At 39.2% G+C, this 19,449-nt stretch overlaps 2 protein-coding genes across 3 annotated transcripts in view; one reads left to right on the forward strand and one right to left on the reverse strand.

The window, feature by feature from the left end:
* ATPsynCF6 (ATP synthase, coupling factor 6) overlaps positions 1-19,449 on the reverse strand; it is a 147,810-nt gene that overhangs the window by 20,556 nt on the left and 107,805 nt on the right. The window lies entirely within an intron of this gene.
* LOC136828665 (uncharacterized) lies at positions 1,385-17,167 on the forward strand. Of its 2 annotated transcripts, none has more exons than XM_067086725.1 (2): positions 1,385-2,519; positions 11,576-17,167. In XM_067086725.1, the coding sequence occupies exon 2, from the start codon at positions 11,782-11,784 to the stop codon at positions 17,119-17,121; it is 5,340 nt and encodes a 1,779-aa protein (XP_066942826.1). In that variant the 5' UTR covers positions 1,385-2,519; positions 11,576-11,781; the 3' UTR covers positions 17,122-17,167. The 2 variants fall into 2 exon arrangements, with proteins under 2 accessions (XP_066942826.1, XP_066942827.1); XM_067086726.1 differs by having other exon boundaries at positions 2,516-2,694.

Raw genomic sequence — 19,449 nt, forward strand, 5'->3', positions numbered from 1 at the left:
ATAAAAAAATTTCATTATATGCAAGATGAAACGTTTGTCTTTATGAGAGAAAATGAACGCGCACCAGTCCACAAACATGAGATAAGTCTGCCATCTTTCGGTGGATGGCAGAAGTATTTTCTCCGTAGAGTTACCACGGTCTTACGAACCTGTTTCGTGCATTCTTAAAACGCTATTGAACGACTCTATGATTTGTGTTCGGGGGAGAAAACGAGATCAGCTGTTATTTTCACGAGACTTAGGAGCAAGAGACCGTGCTGGCATAAGGCAAGCTTAAGCTAAAAGAAAAGAAAGGCAATAATGTTACCCTATTGGTTACAGCCACAAGTCAAAATAAAGATGTCAAAATGGGGGAAACTTTCTTGAAATCAATTAGGCAAAATAAACTGAGTCTCTGGAGTAATCACAGAAGCTACATAAGCACATGGACTTAAATTCAAAATGACCATAGATTTATTATGACAATGTCCTGATTACAGCAGAAAGACAGTATAAAAAAGAGAAGTGGGATATGAAATAGCGATCAAACTGAATGAGCGAATGGTTATGTTGCTCTTGTAAGCTTACTTCTCTCCTTTTTTGGTTATTTTTAGTAACGTTTTTCTTTTACCTTGCTTCGGGTGGATCCTATCGTATTTATGTCGCTGGATTTGACTATTTATATTTTTATATTTCTGTGACGTCCCTTTTTTCATTATAATTTTTGGTGTCATTTCCAGCCTTGAAAATACAGTATGGTATTTCCAAACGCCGTCGGCCCTATGAACTTAATGTTGAGCCTGCTGCTCCTGTGCTTGTATATACATACACATACCCAAACATTATACATATGTGTGTATATATATATATATATATATATATATATATATATATATATATATATATATATATATATATATATATATATATATATATATGTATATATATATATATATATATATATGTGTATGTATGTATGTATGTGTGTGTGTGCAATTGATCCACATGAAGGAAAGAGAACCGATAAAGTTTAGTAGTAAACGTCCAAATTTTAAGGGCCCTATAGGCCTACATGATTGTACAAATTGGTGATTGCGCAATTATTGGTATTGTCCACTTACTAGAGGCAGGATTGTACAATCATCAGTTGTTTGTTAAAGCCGAGTAGTAAGGATGAACAAAAAAGCTGCATGTGTTGCCATTATTTTGGCCTTAGAAGAATCTGAATAAAAGAAAAGAGTGAAAGGAAAGTTTTGGGTGAAAGAATGGATGGAAAAAGAAATAAATTGACGCATGAAAACCAACTGCAAGAACTTATCATTTCGTCCCCTGCAGACTACAAGAATTTTCTGCGTATGGATAGAGAAACATTTATATATTTATTGGAGAAAGTTAGTCCTCTAATAGAAACAAAGGACACTAAGAGGAGGGATGCAATTTTTGGTGACGAACGACTTTCCAGTAATTACTTTAAGATTCCTAGCCACTGGACAGACATTGGAAGAGCTCAACAATTTTTGCGTAACCTTCGTTCTTTAAATTTCTGTTTCTATATTCGTTGCTCTTTATTTTCCAAAAAGCCCGAAATCCACGATAAAGTTCGATGAAATCTCTCTAAAACTTCTGGTGCCGGTGTACTTACCATGTTTTGCGCAGTTACTACCACTAACTATCACTGAAGACTTCATAAACACTATGACTGAGCTAAAAATATCAAATTGTGTTGGAACTTAATCATTTGCGCAAACTAGCAATCATACCCACTCACGTTGGAAATGTTCGCGCAATCAAGGATTTTGTGCAGTCACGATTGATAGTGTATTGGGGCCCTTAAAGGGAATGAAACGAGACTGCAACGCTAAACTTAAGCTCATCAAGGAGGCGTAAGCGGCGAAATTGTCTTAATTTTGACAACATGCATTTGCATCATGCCACTTTGTAACTGCCCAAAATCAGTAATAGCCAAATATTTGTGAACTTGTGATTGGTACTGTATGTTAAATAAACTTGGGAATAACACTGGTAACAGAAATTATGGCACGATGGTATCGACACCAATTTGATGATAAAACAATCATAGAAACAAATTTATTTGTTCGAAAAGTGAGTTTCAAGAGAGTATGCATGCATGAAGCTAAATATTACACAATTTCACCAGGAAAATTACTTGATTTCATAAACTGTGTATATAATATTAAATAATTAATTCTAAGTTGCACAAACACCCAAAATTACGGAAGTAGATGACATTAAAATCAAAACCTTTGGAGTAAAGAAACATTGAATAAAAAGTTGAAATCAGTGTAAGGTAAAAGAAGTGGTTGTACACGGGAACGTGAAAAAACTGGAAAAATCAATCTGAACTTGAAGCCTTCATCTGTGTTCAATTCATAACAGGCTGCTCTGCATGATTTAGCAATCTCCTCCTGTGCCCGAAACTGTGTTGGTGGACTGACCTACGAGCTACGAGTAATGTTGAACGCATCAAAATATAGCTGTAATATTCACCCAGTCCTGTTAGCACAAGTACTATTTTAATGGTAAGTCGATTCTCTTTTGACGGGGTTGGACTGTGTTTTTAAATAATACGTATGTTGGTATTTCTTACTTATGACACATTAACCACAGCCTAGACTGCCAACATCCTACCCGGGCCAGACCTTTAAGCTACAGCAGGCCTATCCGCCTAGGCCTCTCGTTACCCAATTTCTGCATGTAAGATAGAGGGGGTTATTTTTCGGAAGACTCCAGGCACTTCCCACATTATAATTTATATTTTTCTTGGGTAAAACAAATCAAAACAAAAAATTTCTTTTCAATACATAACCTTCGCAAATGCTTAATAACAGAAAATAATCAAGTTACCACATACAGGCCTAAGGTAAAACAATACCGACCCCCCACCCCCTCCATTCATAATACGAAAAAATTGTAACCAGTAAACACCCCTAGGTTACGCTAGGTTGGGATTTTTAGGTTCTTTTAGTGGCCCTATCATTTCCTAGCCATTTCTGCATAAAAACCCCAAACTAGTTTTTCATGCAAAAATGGCTGGCTGAAGTCTTCCGAAAAATTACCGATAGACTGTGCCATTGCCCGTTTTAGACGTGAGATTGTCTAAGAGCTTATTGAAATTCTTGTCATTTTCTCTCTGTAGGTTAGGATAATACTTTCTTCAGCTTGTTAACAGTTAATTACAGCAGTGTTGTGCATGGTAGTTTAGCCTACCCCATGTCAATTCTATTTCATGAAAAGGTAGAACTAGCCGAGACTATGGGGTTGCTCTGCATCGGGTGTTACCTTGGAAATTGACAGTCCCTTTAGCATTTTGATTGCTTATTAACAGTTTAGGCTACTGTTATTCAGTTGAGGTAAATCTAAGCAAAAGCTCTGCACGAGCTAGGCTAGGCTATGGTAATTCTAAGTATTAGCTCCGTGTCTGTTTTTACCTTGGAAACTGGTTTTTTCTAAACTTTTAGGGCTTCTGATACTGGCCGTGGGTTTGTTTGTTGTCGGCCAAATGGAATATCCCTTCGCCGTGTTTAGTACTGGCCCAGGGGGGTGGGGTTACCCATATGTTAACAAGTTATTGCACTTGCCAGATGGGATATGAACCGTTTGAAACAGACGTAGCCATGCTCTGTCTTGTGAAGATCGCGTATGGAAACCCCTTGTTGGATGGACTTCACGGGTTAATTACAGGTTAATTACATTCGTTCGACAAAAATTGAAGGCAAATCCATAATTAGCAACCAAAAAACTGCAGAAAAAGTCAAGTTAGAAGGTAGTCACCACTGCGGAGCTGCTACTAAGTTCTACCGCTATTACTTTGGAAATAGATTTTCCTATAGGCTACTTTTAGCCTAGTGTTGCTGATGGAGTTGGTATTGTTTATTATGGTTTAGTTATTATTAACCTCATATCTATCCAACATGGTTGGGGACCTTTTGGGAGCATGGGTTTTGGGTGGGGGAAATGGGAGAAAGACTGGACCGCTATGTTGTTGTTAGGTTATAGAATGGCTCCATGCATGTGTTCAAGAAGGGATTGGCTAAGGAAACCTAATATAAAAGGAAGTATACTAACCTAATATCCTAACCCAACCTAACTTAGCGGGCCATGTTACCTAGTCAGGGGCCAGAGTCCCCCGGATCCCCCAGTGGTGGAAACTACTTTTTACCGAAAGCTCCCTATAACACTGGATGCATGATAGAGGATGGCCAGCATACAACTTCTGAGATTAATTACAGGGTTAATTACAGTTGATCGACAAACAATAACGGTAAATTCTTGATAATCAACCAGAGTAGGCTACACTAGGAAAAACCAATTTCCAAAGTAATACCCCATGTGGAGCTATTGCTTAGTTCTAACCTATCTAACTTTTGGTAAAAAGTGGAGTTCCCTTCACCAGCTAGGTTAGGATAGGGTACGTTAGGTTAGTATAGTTCCACAGCTACGCCTTTCCTCCATTCTGTCCGATTCGCAGAGTGATCAACGAAGTGATGATCGCTCCGAATCTCAGAAAGATTCTGGTGGGCATCCCGACCTGCTAGCTCTCCTTTGCGAGGTGCCGAGAAAGTTTCCCCCCCTGGCCCAACCTGCTGTGTCAACCCCACATTGAGGAGTATCACCTGGCAGTGCAGTTCCTGTGTCTTCACAGCTGGAGGTTGTCCACCATCTCCTGCGAGCGAGAGGCTTTTCTCATCGCACAGCAAGAGAGATGGCTGGATACCTCAGACGGTCCTCTGTAGCAGTATACAAGGGAAAGTGGTCCATCTTCTGTGGTTGATCTCATGGACGTGGTATCTCTCCAGGCAGAGCTACTGTTCAGCAGGTCGTGGACTTCCTCATCTTTCTTCGCCGAGAGAAGCTTCTCTCCGTTTCAGCTGTAAAAGGCTATCAGTGCGCACTTGGCCTAGTCTTGCAGCTGAAAGGTGTAGATATCTCCTCGTCCTTTGAGGTATCCCTACTGATGAGAAGCTACGAGAGGTCTTGCCCACCCAGAGATCTCAGGGCCCCTGTATGGGATGTGACTCTCATTCTAAGGAGCCTGACTCATGCACCGTACGAGCCTTTACGAGAGTCGTCAGACAGGGATCTGACCTTCAAGACCGTCTTCTTGCTTGCCCTGGCATCGGAGAAGGGAGTTGGCAAACTTCAAGGAATTTCCATAAGTTACGCCCGATTTTGTCCCGGATTTTTTAGCGAAGACTCAGAAAACATCGGTCCCTGACACTTGGTTCGAGTCTTTCATGATCCCCTCCCTAGTGGACTTTGTTGGTAATGACCCAGACGAGATGCTTCTATGTCCTGTTAGAGTGCTGCGACGCTACCTGAAGAGGACTCGCCACCTCCGGCCTGAGTGTCGACGATTCTTCATTAGCGCTGGCTCGGCCAGGAAAGAAGTGTCCAAGAACACGATCTCTTTCTGGCTTGAGACGATAAGGAGAGCATATTCTACTGCTGGAGAAGACGACACCGGTACGCTTCGTCCAAGAGCTCAAGAAGTCCACAGCATTGATCCATCCCTTGCATTCCAGAAGAACCTGTTGGTCCCACAGGTTTGAAAGCAGGTGTGTGGTCCCAACAGACCACCTGCACTTCCTTCTACCTTCAGGATGTTGCCCACAAGTCCTTGGAAACTTTTTCCTTGAGTCCTGTGGTAGCTGCTCAACAAGTTGTGTAGCTTACCCGGCTCCTCTAACAGGACAGGTTGCGTCTTGCCTAAGATGTACGGTTGTGATTAGGAGAATGAATGTGGAGTGACTGGCCTCCCTTCCTTCTCCTCATCTCAACTCTCCTCCTACGGGCAGGGAGTGGACGTGCCGTTACATGCTGGATCTGGCGGTCGATGCAGGTAAGCACTCAACTAGAGCTTTCATTCTATTTCCTTTCAGGATCATAGAAGCAATCCCGCTCCTTCTTCTAGCAAGAGGAGGAAGGGGTCCATGACAATAAGACAAACCCAATGCTTGTATTTGCCTTAATGTCACCGACTTCAAGTCCTTCCTAACTTACTTTGCCTGAACTGACGTTTCCTCATTCATGCAAAGGGACCCAAAAGTCTGACAGTTGATCTCGCATTTCTTACAACCCGATCATTTTGTCAGAGGCAGTTTTCCTTCCTCGCTCTATCGACCAGGAAGGGAACACAAGGTGTGGCGAACTCCAGTCAGTTCATAGAGACTCACTCAGATTCCTCCCTCCAACCAGTGAGTCTTCCTAATGTAAAGGACTGACGGTTTGTATATCGTGCCTGAACAAATCACAATTTTTTAAAGTAAATTGTATTTTTCCTAACTATACAAACCTGAGGTCCTTTACATTACATTTCATGCCCACCTCATGCTACCCCTCAATCTGACACCTGGGCCGAAAGGCAAATTGGATTGTTCCTCCGGGCAGGTGGTACTCCCACTTCCAGATGGTAGTTAACTGCCTAACCACCTTGTTCGAAAGTTCAACGGCCGTTTCCAGCATCACTGAAAGTAATTTTCAATGTAAAGGACCCCAGTTTTTTATGGTTAGGAAAAATACAATTTACTTTAAAAAATTGTGATTTTATTATAAAAAATTTCATTTTCTTTAATATCCTTTACATTCCACTCCTATAATATAGAAGAACCTTTCTGAGAGTGTTCTTGATTCCTGGAGAATTACAAATTGCTGATTTAGAAACTCATTATTTCATTTTCATTGGTCTCTGAGAAACTTGACCACCCCTGAAAAACCTCAAGTTTTACACACCATTTTTCTTCCTCCATCTGGTTTTTTCCACTGTCAAATTCTTTAGGAACTCTTGTTAAGGATCTGGCACTCAGGTCTTCCAAGAAGACAATACTCTCTCTCTCTCGTTTTTAATCAACTTGGAAGGTTTTCCATTGGCCCTCCCTTTCTAATGCATTTTGATGAGTTCCTTCATCCTTTAAGGTCAGGTCAGCATTGAAAACCTACGTACTCCTTTGTAAGAGAAAAGTGTCTTTCTTTGGCTGTGTCACAGGTGAAATTACCAGACATGGTTCATATACTTTCACCAGAATTCAAGTTTCCCTTCACTCTCCTTAATTCTTAGGACTCATGGTTTGCTACCTCAGCTTTCACTCTGCCTTTCAAGCTCTGATTTGAAAGCAAAGAGAGAAGGAAGTTAATGGAAGAAGATGAGAGAAGTGCTAAGAATGGAGTAGGGTGGAGTTCCCCAAGCATAATCCTTCTTTTTGTCATGCTTTCATTCTTTCATTTAAGGAGGAATTGTAGTTTTTGAACACTTCTTGATTTCTTTCTTCTTTGTTAATTTTTATACAGTCTTGTACAGGTTTTCACTGGTTGTTGACCTGCATTAGGATTTTTAGATTGTGCATGATCCACAGCCTACAGTGGGTATGTTACCCTTACCATTGCCCAGTTATACATCAACCACTCTGCCACTAATAATGCAGTATTTGGAGTGCTTATGTTGATCACTGCACTCTTCATACCTAGTCATAAATAAATGCTTTTAATTGGGAGTGCTCAACACCTTTTGTTGTACAAATGCCCAGCACAGTGTATAAAATGCCTCTGCCGTGCCTTGAGCTGATACTGCTAGCAGACCCTCATCTGTCATTTCTCCACTGCTGAACACCTTGTTTTGTATGAATGCCCAGCACAGAGTATAAAATGCTTCTGCTGTACCTTGAGCTGAAACTACTAGCAGACCCTCATCTGTCATTTCCACTGCTCCTAGTTCTGCCCAGCTTTTGGGGAAGGTTGGTGTAAACATTTTCTCATCTTATGTAGAAGAGGCATTGGTGGCTCATCAAGATTATAGAACAAGTTTTGAATTCTTTTTCAGTTAAGCACTCAGTCTGCTCAGACAAGGCCACATTTCTGATTTGCTAGTAGTCTCAGCATTGCTACAAGGGAGTGAAATCTTGTTCCTGCACTGCCTTAAAATAAGGGGCATGTTATTTTGTCCTCTGAGAGGCAACTTTTTAGAGAATCTTGGGAAGATTTCTGTTTCCCCAGAAGGGGAAGATAATGATTTTGAGATTATTCTTCAGGATGAGGTTTCTTTTAAGGAAGCCCATGACTAGGTTTGTGAGTTAATGCATATAGAAAGATAACAAGAATCTCAGTGTGTTACATCAGTGGCTGAACCCAACACTCACCTTAAGCCCAAGGGCCATCCTTGGAATTTGAACTACTGACAGCTGTCACTATAAATGCTGGCCTCATAGATTGAGAAAGGAGGCTCTAAGGCTAAGGCAGATTTTCCCTTTGCCAGGTGTAGATGGTATTATAAGGGGACAGCTTCCACACATGCCTGTCAGGCCTGTGTTGGAGCCATTTCTGTGGATGTTTTCTCTAAGTGATTTGACAACAGAGGAGGAAAACTGGGGAATGGCAATGCCCTACACTGCCAACTGGCTGGAATAGGTATTGATTGTGGCAAGTAGATTCCTTGAGGATGTCACATATAACTCAGTGATTTTAGTGAAGACTAGGAGACTGGAGGCTTCTGTCCTAAATATCTATATGGCAGCTTATTCTCGGTTTATTCTCTTGCTAATAGCATATTGAAGAAGAGGGCTGCTGTGTTGAGCAGTCTGTCCAATTTTCTCTCTTTTGCCTACGAGAACCTGAGCAGGTAACTGATATGTTGAAAGCAACCCCCCTTCCTATCTTCCTACCAAGCTGGTTAGGAAGATTACTGAAGAGGTTAGACGTCACCTCTGCCAGAGGCATCATGAGGTCATTTGGCAGCACAACTCCCTCTTGCTCACACCAGTTGACTAGTATCAGGAACCATAGGGAACTGTAGATTTTAAGCACTCTCTTACTCCAGGAATAGACAGTTACAGGGAGAGACTAATGTAGATGCGTATTGAATGGAGACCGCAAAGAACACCATTAGTTTTCCCAGCAAGCAGTGACACCCTCTGGTAGCCAGACTACCTAGAACAGTAACACACCGTGCCTCCTAAGTTTATTACTAAGGAATGAGGGCTCACATGAACTCTTTCATGGTGCAAGTAACCTGTTAGCACAGATAATTTTTAAATAATTTGTATGCATTTGGTTATTCATCTGTCAGTTGTTGTGTGCAGATAATTTTTAAAATAATTTGTATGCATTTGGTTATCCATCTGTCAGTTGTTATTTTATATTTAAAAATCATAGTGACATATCCAGTTTTACACACCTGACAGTACAGAGTATGTATCATTCACATATTACAGTATCATGCAAGTTCAGCAGCTTAGCAAGTATTCCCCCTCTTTGTCTTCACTATGCTATTTTGGCTTATATTTGTAACTGTGGCCTCTCCTTTACCTGTAAAATTTAAAAATATTTCAAACATTTCTAGGATATCTATGCACAAAAAAAAAAAAGCTCTTCTTTGGAGGGGTGGTAGAGCTTTCGACTGGCACGCTGTTGGCCCAACATTCGACTCTCCGAGCCGCCAATGAAGAATTAGGGGAATTTATTTCTGGTGATAGAAATTCATTTCTCGTCATGATGTGGTTCGGATTCCACAATAAGCTGTAGGTCCCGTTGCTAGGTAACCAGTTGGTTCTTAGCCACATAAAAATAAGTCTAATCCTTCGGGCCAGCCCTAGGAGAGCTGTTAACCAGCTCAGTGGTCTGGTTAAGCTAAGGTATACTTTTTTGTATTCTTTGAAAGAGGAAGATAACTTCCTATCCAAAAGTTTGGTAAACATTTTTGTATCACTGAACATTGTAAGGTTTTAATGTATACAGTGCTGTTGACTCAAAATCATCATTTGATGTATGATTATTTTTGATATCAAGTAAGAAGCCAGTTCTCTACTCAGTCTTTGCTTCAGTTTTCACAGTAGAACACTGCTATATGGTCAGCAGTTAAGATTATTCAAAACATGCCACCATAAAAATTTGTAATTTTCAAGGACTAAGAAGCACTGAGAAGCTCTTCAAAATAATTGTCCTTATAATTCCTTTTTCAGTGGATTAAGTTTTTATCCCACAAATTATATGAAGCTGTTATAAATGTTGAAGTGTGTTGGATCCATCCATGCACATGCAGATATTGAATAAAATGAAGTTTCTGATAAAGCAGCCAAAGCTGCAATTACTTAGACTAAATAAAAAATTTGTATTACACCAGTGATTCATTGCTGTCGCTTAAAACCCATCGTCTTCAGTAAATGGCAGACATCGTTGAACAGTGAATCTGACAGTACCAAGTTAAAACAGATTAAACCAAATGTTGGATTTTGGTGTTGTTTTTTTCCTATAAAGAACACCACATGAAAGTAATATTAACCCATCTTTGAACTGGTCACACATCTGACCCACAGATGTAGAGAATACAGAACAGCAGTTACAGTCATGTATATTTTTTGTAACATCCATTTTCCAACCAAGAACATCTGTCAAGAATTAGAAATAAACCCTTGAAAGAAAATTTGTCAAATCTTCAACAGTTTCATTTTTATCCAATTACAGTACAGTATTAAATTTTTCGAGTTGCATTACAAATAAGATCTAATATATTATTTAGAAAATGCCTTCCAAGTCAGATGCATGAGTTAAAAATGTTAAGCCAGTAGTTTTGTTAAACTATCTATTAATAATATGCTGTAATATATATAGAAATTATATTTCTATATAAATGACTTACCAGGCAATTACATAGCTACTAGCTTCCCATCACGGCAGTCCAAAAATTCAAATTTCGCAGTGGCGCTACCATCGCTTGCATAGGTGACAAGGACCCGCCCAGTATTGGGACCGACAGGTACAATGCAGCAGGAAACTTCAATTCGTTTTCTGCTGGCTCCCAACTAACGTTGGTAATTTCATCATCTTTTGGATTTTTGTTCCAGTATTGGTGACATTCAGGTTGTGTGGCTTTTATGTTAATTATTCTGTTAGCTAATTGATTCAACATGTCAGACTATAGTTCTAGTGTTCGGCAATGCACCGAAGGTTGCAAGACTAGGCTAGTTAAAGTTGCTTATGATTCTCACACTAAGTGTATCAAATGTAGGTGGGCAGAAGTGTAATAAGGAGGTTACATGTTCAGAATGTCAGGATTGGGATGATCAACAATGGAAGGTTTTTAAATGTCATTCAGAAAAGCTTGGTAGAAAAAGGAGGAGGAAGGCAGCCCTTAGAGCCAAAAATAGAGCTAGTATGAAGGGCATTCCTTTGCCTTCAGTGGTTGAGGATAGCGCTATTTTTTCTCCTCTTATCCCTTCTGTTTCTCCCGTCCTTATCCCTCCTACTGTCATACCGCATACAGTATATATAAAACTTTATTTTATAATAAAAATGTCATTTTTGCACTAGAATGCTTGTTTACCGTTCTTTGGAGTTAGCATAAAAACTGTGACTGTTACATTTTTCCAATTTTACTCACAATGCTTGATGGCAAATTCAGTGGTATGTATTCTGGACTACTAGTCAAGAGCCCCATTATTGAACTAAGTGTTCTCTTTTTCTCATTCTAGCTAGTAGGATCAGTGATAAATGCAAAACTAGATTTTATACTTTGGAATATTTCTTTCTTATGCTAATATTTTATAAGTAAAGTGAATTTGTTTAATATATAGTCTTTTCTCTCTTGCAGGATAGAATGGTTGGCATTTCATCCATGCACATCAAGCATATCACCATAAAAACGAATGTCCTGTGAGGTCACCTTTCCTCATTTTTGATAATTGTATCCTTATCACACCCTTAGAAGTTAAAGTTGCTCTTACTAGTTCCATAACAATAATTATGTAGAAGAATGATTAATTTATTACTTTCTGATAATATAAAGAGGGGTAACAGATGGTTAAGGAAATGGAAGTGTGCAGTGCAAAATGGGAAGTGACAAAAAGTTTAGCATTTATGGAGTGTTTATCTGTTTCTGATTCTCCCTCACTTTCATCTCTCCCTGTAAATAAGGCTTTAGAGAATGTTTCTTTCCAAGAGCACAATACAGAAAATAAAAATATCAAAAGAGAAACTGAACCAGACACTGCTCATAATAAAAGCATATCCAAGCAGATGGCTGGGAATCATAAAAAAACATTGAAAAATACAGTTATAGCTAAGAAAAAGAGTAGCACTACTTGTGAAGTTTGTGGTCGACACTTCAGGGATAATCATAACTTGAATCGGCACTTTGAAACAAAGCATAGTAAATTCTTCACGTGCAATGTTTGCTTCGCAGTTTATAATACCGAGAGAAAATTAGAGCGGCATTTAAGAAAACACACTTCTTCAAATGTCTGTAGCAGTGGTATAACTTGTTCTGAGTGTTCCAGAGTCTTTAGAGACAAGCATAACTTGAGACTACATAACTGTTCAAAAAATTACAAAAAGTCTGCATGCATATACCCTGAGTGTGATCAGCAGTTTTATCATGTTACAAGAATGCTGAAGCATGTGGAGGAAGAGCATGATAGTAAAATTGATTCTATCTGCCTAACCTTTGAATCAGAAGATTTGTTTCAGCGCTGGAAAGAGGAAGAAGAACTGAAAACCTTTGCTTACTTTAGTAAAAGATCGGGAACAGTTGATTCAGATTATGGAAGCTACAGATGTTATGTATGTCAGGCAAATGGCGAGTGCATAAATGGACCCCGAAAGACAGCAAAACGATGGAAAAAGGGTCATGTTCGAATGGGTAAATTATGTCCTAGTAGAATGTTGGTGAAGGAGGCAAATGGGAAGATAACTGTCAAATATATTTCTTATCATTCACATTCAAGAAGTGTGAAAAATGATAAGCTTCCAGTACCAAATTCAGTAAAAACATATGCAAAAAATCTTTTGTTAATGGGTGCATCACCACAACAGGTACGCAAGAGTGTTTGTGAGGGACTGTATGGAGGTAATAGTATAATTCCACAGGGAGGTTATGTCATAAGTAACCGGTACTTTTTTGATTTAAAGAAAAGACTTGATTTCCAGTCTCTCTCATCAGTAGATGGCAATAAGGAAAAGTATGATCCAGTTTTTGTGTTTAAGCCACAAGGACAAGCTGTCTTTGTTGGAAATGAAGAGTTGAATAAACTGCCTCATTCTGGTGAACTGTTTGCAATTGGATTACAGACTAAAGAGCAAAGCATAATGATGAAACAGAGAGGTCACAAGATTGTTTGTGTAACTTCATCTCAAACTTATGATCTCTTTGGTTTTGAAATTTTGATGTTCATTGTTCCTGATGTCTTTGGAAATGGTTATCCAGTAGCATATTTCTTAACAAGCCATTTTGATGAGGTTACATTGCAGCTTCTTTTCATGTCATTAAAAACTAGATGTCCCAATGTCAAAATTAGGTCTGTTATGACAGATGATAATACTAATATTTTCAGTGCCATGAATGTTGCCTTTGGGAATATCAAGCATTACCTGTGTCACTCATATATAGAAAAATGTTGGAAGGATGAGATCTGCAAGAGATGTAAAATATATGATACCAGTTTCAGTGAAACCCTCAGTGCCCTCCTTCATGAAGAGAATAAAGCAGTTTTTAAAATGATGAGTAATGATTTTGTTGAAAAATATAGTCATCATCACTCAGAGTTTGTAAAATACTTTGCATCTAATTTCCTTGTCCGTCCGGAAGTTTGGGCGATGTGCTACAGGCACAATTCAGAAAATGTTCCTAATCCAATTCCTTATACAAATGTTTCCTTGCATTGCGAATATGTTCATAATAAATTGAAGATGCTTATTGCTAATGGGGATACAGGTGCTTCTCAAAGTGTTGTTGAAATAGCTTTTTTGATACTTGGCATTCAAGAGGAGTACTGCCTCCATTACAAAAAGAGTTTGCAAATGGGTAAAAGAGTCTGCTCTGCCACAAAGGGGAAACACTATAGTGGTTTGTCAATTTTAGATAGCAATGTTTCTCATTTCTCCGGGACATGGTCAGTGAAATCTCCTTACGATCACTTAGTTGTGTACACAGTGACTGAGTTAGCTTATTCATGCAAGAAGCAGACCTGCTATGAGCGATGTTTTGAGACATCTTGTGAAAACTTGTGTAGCCATTTATATGCGTGTTCATGTGATGACAGAGCTGACTTGTGTCAACATATACATAAGGTGCATTCCCTTAAACTGAAACAAAGTAATTCCATGTGTATATCATCAACTCATATTAGGCCAGTAAAAATTGAATTTATAGTTTCAGAAGTATCAGAAACTGTGGAGAAAAATAATTGTATAACAGTTATAAAGAAAGAAAGCGAAAGTTACTCGGACACAGATGTTGATTTCATTAGTATAAACATTGATGAAGAAAGTGAACATGTAGAGATACAAGAAAAGATTGTTTTGTCACAACAAGATACAAATCCGGTGAACGGAGTGACAAAACCTGAGAAAAAAACAGAAAAGCCTGTGCATAGAAAGTGGAGAAACTGTCCCAGAAAGAAGCTGATTGAATTTAATGAGATTTGCAATAACCCCTTTACCACTGAGCAGAAAGAAAATAAAGATCATATGCAAAAAGAAGCTGAAACTAAAATAAATACTTTGGCAGCGACTAAATCACAGATTCCTCTCATGCAATCAGAAAGAGTGAAAGACACTGAGCATGAAATTCCTTGCATAAAGATAAAAAGGTTACATGATAGTGCTCTTGAAAAAGAAGAGCACATAAATATTAGCAAAGTCGACTTGAAATCCGAGGATGAAACTCCCCAAGTTGAAACAAAACGGCCAAAAAGACCCCGATATGGATCAGTCTTGGAGGCTGCTATCGAGTATAAAAAACGGAGATTGGAAGCGTCAGAGAAAAAGAGTGAAATGAAAGCTGCAGATCCCTCTGAGGACTTCACGTCAGTTACATTCAATTCAAAAAATTTCAAGTGCAAGCATTGTGATGGAGTATTTAGAGATTCCTTCAATATGCAAAGGCATGTTCAAAATAAACATTCAGATTATTTCCCTTATCTTTGTTATATATGCTCTTCCATGTTCAAAACTAAAGTTAGATTTGAAAACCACATAAAAAAGCATGAAGAAGCAAAGACCACCAAGTCTGTGCAGTGTGGCACATGTTTGCGAATGTTCAGAGACCAATACAACATGAAACAGCATCGATGTGAGTTAGTTAGGAAGCAGTCTTCCTGCATCTACCCTGAATGTGAAAGGCAATTCTATCATATCAAGCAAATGGTTAAACATCTAGAGGAAGACCATGAAGATAAAATTGATAGTAGTGACTTACACTTTGAGTCAAAGAAACTTTTTCTTGCTTGGAAGGAAGAAGAAGAAGCAATGAGTCTGGCTGTATTTACTAAAAGAAATGGAAGTTTGGGCTCAGATAATGTAAGATATAGTTATTATGTTTGTCAAGCTGCAGGGGAAAGTATTTGTCAGAGAAAGTTGTCTCAAGATAGAGAAGGGAACAGTGCTATTAACACACAAAGGAGGTGGAAAACTAGAGTAAGAACAGGTAAGGTCTGCCCAAGTAGAATGCTTGTTAAGGAAAAAAATGGAAAGATTACAGTGAAATACATATCTTACCACTCACATGATGTTAAAAAAGATTATAAAATGTACCCACCTCTTCCAAAGTATGTAAAGGAATTGGGAAAACAATTGCTATTAATGGGTGTTTCTCCCAAACGTGTTCGGGAAAGTATTCAGGAGGGAGTGCTTCTGAACAATAGCAACTTCACTCAGAAGCGATATGCAGTAAAGAGTCGATTTTTTTATGACATGAAAAAGAGACTGGAAAAAAAGGGCCATGTCTTTCAGAATGAGGCAGAAAAGAGTGACCTTGCAGATCAGCGAGATCATTGGAAGCCTAAAGATTTAACAGAACTCATTAATAATGGGAAGTCTAAGCACTTTGATCCATTACTCATATATAAGCCTCAGGGGTGTGTGTTGAAAGGGGATGAGGCATTAGAGTCTCTCCCTTATTGGAATAAGTTGTTTGCTTTAGGTTTTCAAAGCAAAGATCAGAATGAAATGATGAGAGATGGCTGTGGTAAAGTTTTGTGTGTCCGGACATACTTTGACTTATGCGTTGATGGTTTTCAGCTAATTAATCTGGTAGTTCCTGACAAATATGGAAATGGGTACCCAGTAGCCCATTTTATATGTAATTACGTTAATGAAGCAACCTTAACATTTCTTTTCAAGTCCCTCAAAAAACAGCACCCAAACCTTGAGGTGCAAGCTCTTATTACAGATGATGACACTGCAGTTTTTAATGCTGTTCAAGCAGTGTTTGGCAGTGATGTACAGCATTACCTTTGTCACTGGTATGTTAAAAATTGTTTACTTGAAAAAATTGAACAATGCGTTGAAAGTCAAGACCATAAAGTAGACATTCCGTTTCACCTTATGAATATATTGTATGAGAGAGACCAAAGAAAATTTCAGATACTCTGCAGGAATTTCAGTGACATATACAGTAGCCGTTGTGTGGATTTTATGAAATATTTTTTAGATAACTTTGTGGAAAAACCAGAAGTGTGGGCAATGTGTTACCGGCAAAATTTAGATGGTATTATGTATTCTGAACCGTTTTCAAATGTAAATCTGCATTGTGAATACTTGCATAATCATTTAAGATCATTGAATTTGAGTGGGAAATTTTCTCAACGGATAGCAGAATTGACAAAGTTGTTACTGAAAGTAGAAAGAGAATATAGTGTAATGTATAGGAAAAATTCTCATCTTAGTGTGCCTGTACATAGCAGTTCAAGTGGAAGACATTATAGTGGTCTAGAAATTGAAGATGAGAAAGTATTTAATGTAGGTGACACATGGACTGTTGTGTCACGCTTTGATAAGTCAGCAAAGTATACTGTCATTGTTCTGGAGAAAAACTGTAACAGAGTCAACTGTTATGAGAAGTGCTCAGAATTTCTTTGCATAGATTTATGTAGTCATCTTTACATTTGTTCATGTGAGGATAGAGCTGATTTGTGTGAGCACATACATAAAGTACATTCATTAAGACTGAGGCTTGAAAAGCCATCTGATGTAGCCTTAACAAGAGAAAAATCTGACAGTGTTCATGTTATTGTCCATGGAAGTTCAGAAAAAGATTTGTCTTTTGGAGATAGGTTAAAAGTAGAACTGAGGCCACTAGAAAATTTAAGTAATTGTGATGATAAGGTTGCATACCATGAAATTTATGAACTTGATATGTAATGTATATGTTGTACAATTGACTAAGTAAATACACTATATTTCTTAACCTTTACTTTGTTATACCATACCTTTAATGATGTTGGTTATTGCTCTTTTAATCATCAAGCACATTGTACTTTTTGTGGTACAGAAAGCTTTCTAAATTTGTTATACTTTGATGGCTTTATTATTTATAGTGCTACTGTCAGCCAGACTTAATGTGAAAGATACTTCTCTACATTATGGATGTAAAGGAAATTTTACTCAATAAATACCTTAGATCTAAATTAAAACTTGGAGTAATAAGCCAAGCATCAGTAGGATATAATGGATTTAGGGGAGGTAGTAATGGTAATATCAACTCTGCTGGTCTTTTATTGTTGCAGCAAAGTCAGCTGTTTTGCAGTCTGTCTGGCAGTTAAGCATACATATAACTATCATTGAGTCTCGGTACTGTATTTGGGTTGTTGCAGTCTAACAGTTAAGCATTTGACTTTTGCAGTCAGCAACTAAGCATTTGACTTTTTGCAGTCTCTAACAACTAAATACAGTATTTGACTTTCGAAAATCTATCTAACAATTGCAGAAATGCATTTGCCAGTGTCTTGCATAACTTTTGGAATACAGTACAGTATATTGTACTGTAAAATCACAATGTTTGAAAATAAATTGTATTTTTCCTAACTATGCAAACATGAGGTCCTTTACATTAGGAATTACTTATGGCGAAACTGGACACAACCGTTAAACTCTTAAGCAAGGTGGTTAGGCAGTAACTACCATCAGGTAGGCGGGAATACCCGCTTGCCCGGATGTAAACATTCCAGTTTGCCTTTTGGCCCAAGTTCAGACTGAGGGGTGGCATGAGGCCGGCATAAAATGTAATGTAAAGGACCTCAGCTTTGTATAATTAGGAAAAATACAATTTACTTTTAAAAACTGTGATTTGTTCTGACAATATACAAACCATCGGTCCTTTACTTTAGGAAGACTCACTGGTTGGAGGGAGGTATCTGAGTGAGTCTTTTGAACTGACTGGAGTTCATGATTCATAGAATTCTAGCGACCTACGAGACTCCCACAAATCGGGAGTGGCTGCTTTCGGTTTCCTAAGAAATCAAAAAGAGCCAGGCACAGAACCAGTCTTAGACGCAGACTTCTAAGGCTGGCAACGAGGGCAAGGCCTCGAGGCCTCTCGAGGCCACGCTCTCACGGCCCCTGAAACAAGAGACCCCAGAGGATAATGCGAATTGGTTCACAGCCAACGAGAGAAACTTGTCTCCCAGAAGAGAGTCAGTTCCTTAGAAGTCCCGCTTCTGAAGGAATCCATTCCCAGATCTCGGTAATGTCGCTGCCAGGTCCAGAGACTCGACAAGTATCACTTCATCCATGTATCTGCAGTAGAACTTCTGCCAGGTTGATACTTCTTCCTCTCTTCCCTTCTGCCCTCCTTCTTTATGGAAAAGAGGGTGGAAAGAGACACAGTTATGCTCACTTTCCCTGAATGGAAGAAGGAGGCTGTGTGTTTCCGTGATCTTCTTCCAAAGCCTGGGACTTCTTAGGAGCTGAAGAGGGCTGGCTTGAACTTAAGGTGAGCCAGGATGACTAAGACCCAAAGGTCTTGGCCATTGTCCAAAGGACAAGGCAGTGCCCTGGTACAAACGTTGATTACAGTGGTATCTGGCAAATATCTGAAAGAGAAAGGCAGAACCAAATAATGGTTCATCCCTAAGGGTTGAACCAACTCGGGACTTATGAAACTGGAGATCTGAATTAGGACAAAGTCCTTCTTCTTAGCAGCAGAATTGCCCAGAGATTGCTGCCTAGTGTAGGAAAACTCACCCCTGGACAAGACAAGTCTCCAGAAGGCAAGCCTTGCCCCTTCTGGAAAGTGATGAAGGTTATTCATTGGGGGGGCCTACCTGGAGGAAGACCAGCAGGAGAAAGACCTCGTGGGTTCTCTCCAGGAATGGTTGTATCCGAGGAGAGAAAGCTAAGAGTGAAGGATCGTGGATCCATCAGGAGATTGTCTGGAGGAAACCAAGAGGTGTCCTCCAGATCGCCACCTTTCGTTGCAGAAGAGAATACCCTTCACAACAAGGAGAAGCATAGAGAGAACCCAGTTTGGATGAAGCAGAGTCAGAACAACCTGTAGTTGGTATGACCCCTTTGAAGCAAGAAGAATTTGTACTTTGTCGAGGCGGGGGAGGAGTTTGATGTCTCGACCTGAATGAACTCCTTGTCTGAAGGAAAGTATTCATCTGGTCGAGAACGCTCTCGCAAGAGAGGACCGCAGCGGCCTCTGAAGCTCTTGGCCCCTTCGGGAACTGCAAGGGTTGCAAGTGATGA

The sequence above is a fragment of the Macrobrachium rosenbergii genome, chromosome 43, assembly GCF_040412425.1.
Source record: "Macrobrachium rosenbergii isolate ZJJX-2024 chromosome 43, ASM4041242v1, whole genome shotgun sequence".
NCBI lineage: Eukaryota > Metazoa > Arthropoda > Malacostraca > Decapoda > Palaemonidae > Macrobrachium > Macrobrachium rosenbergii.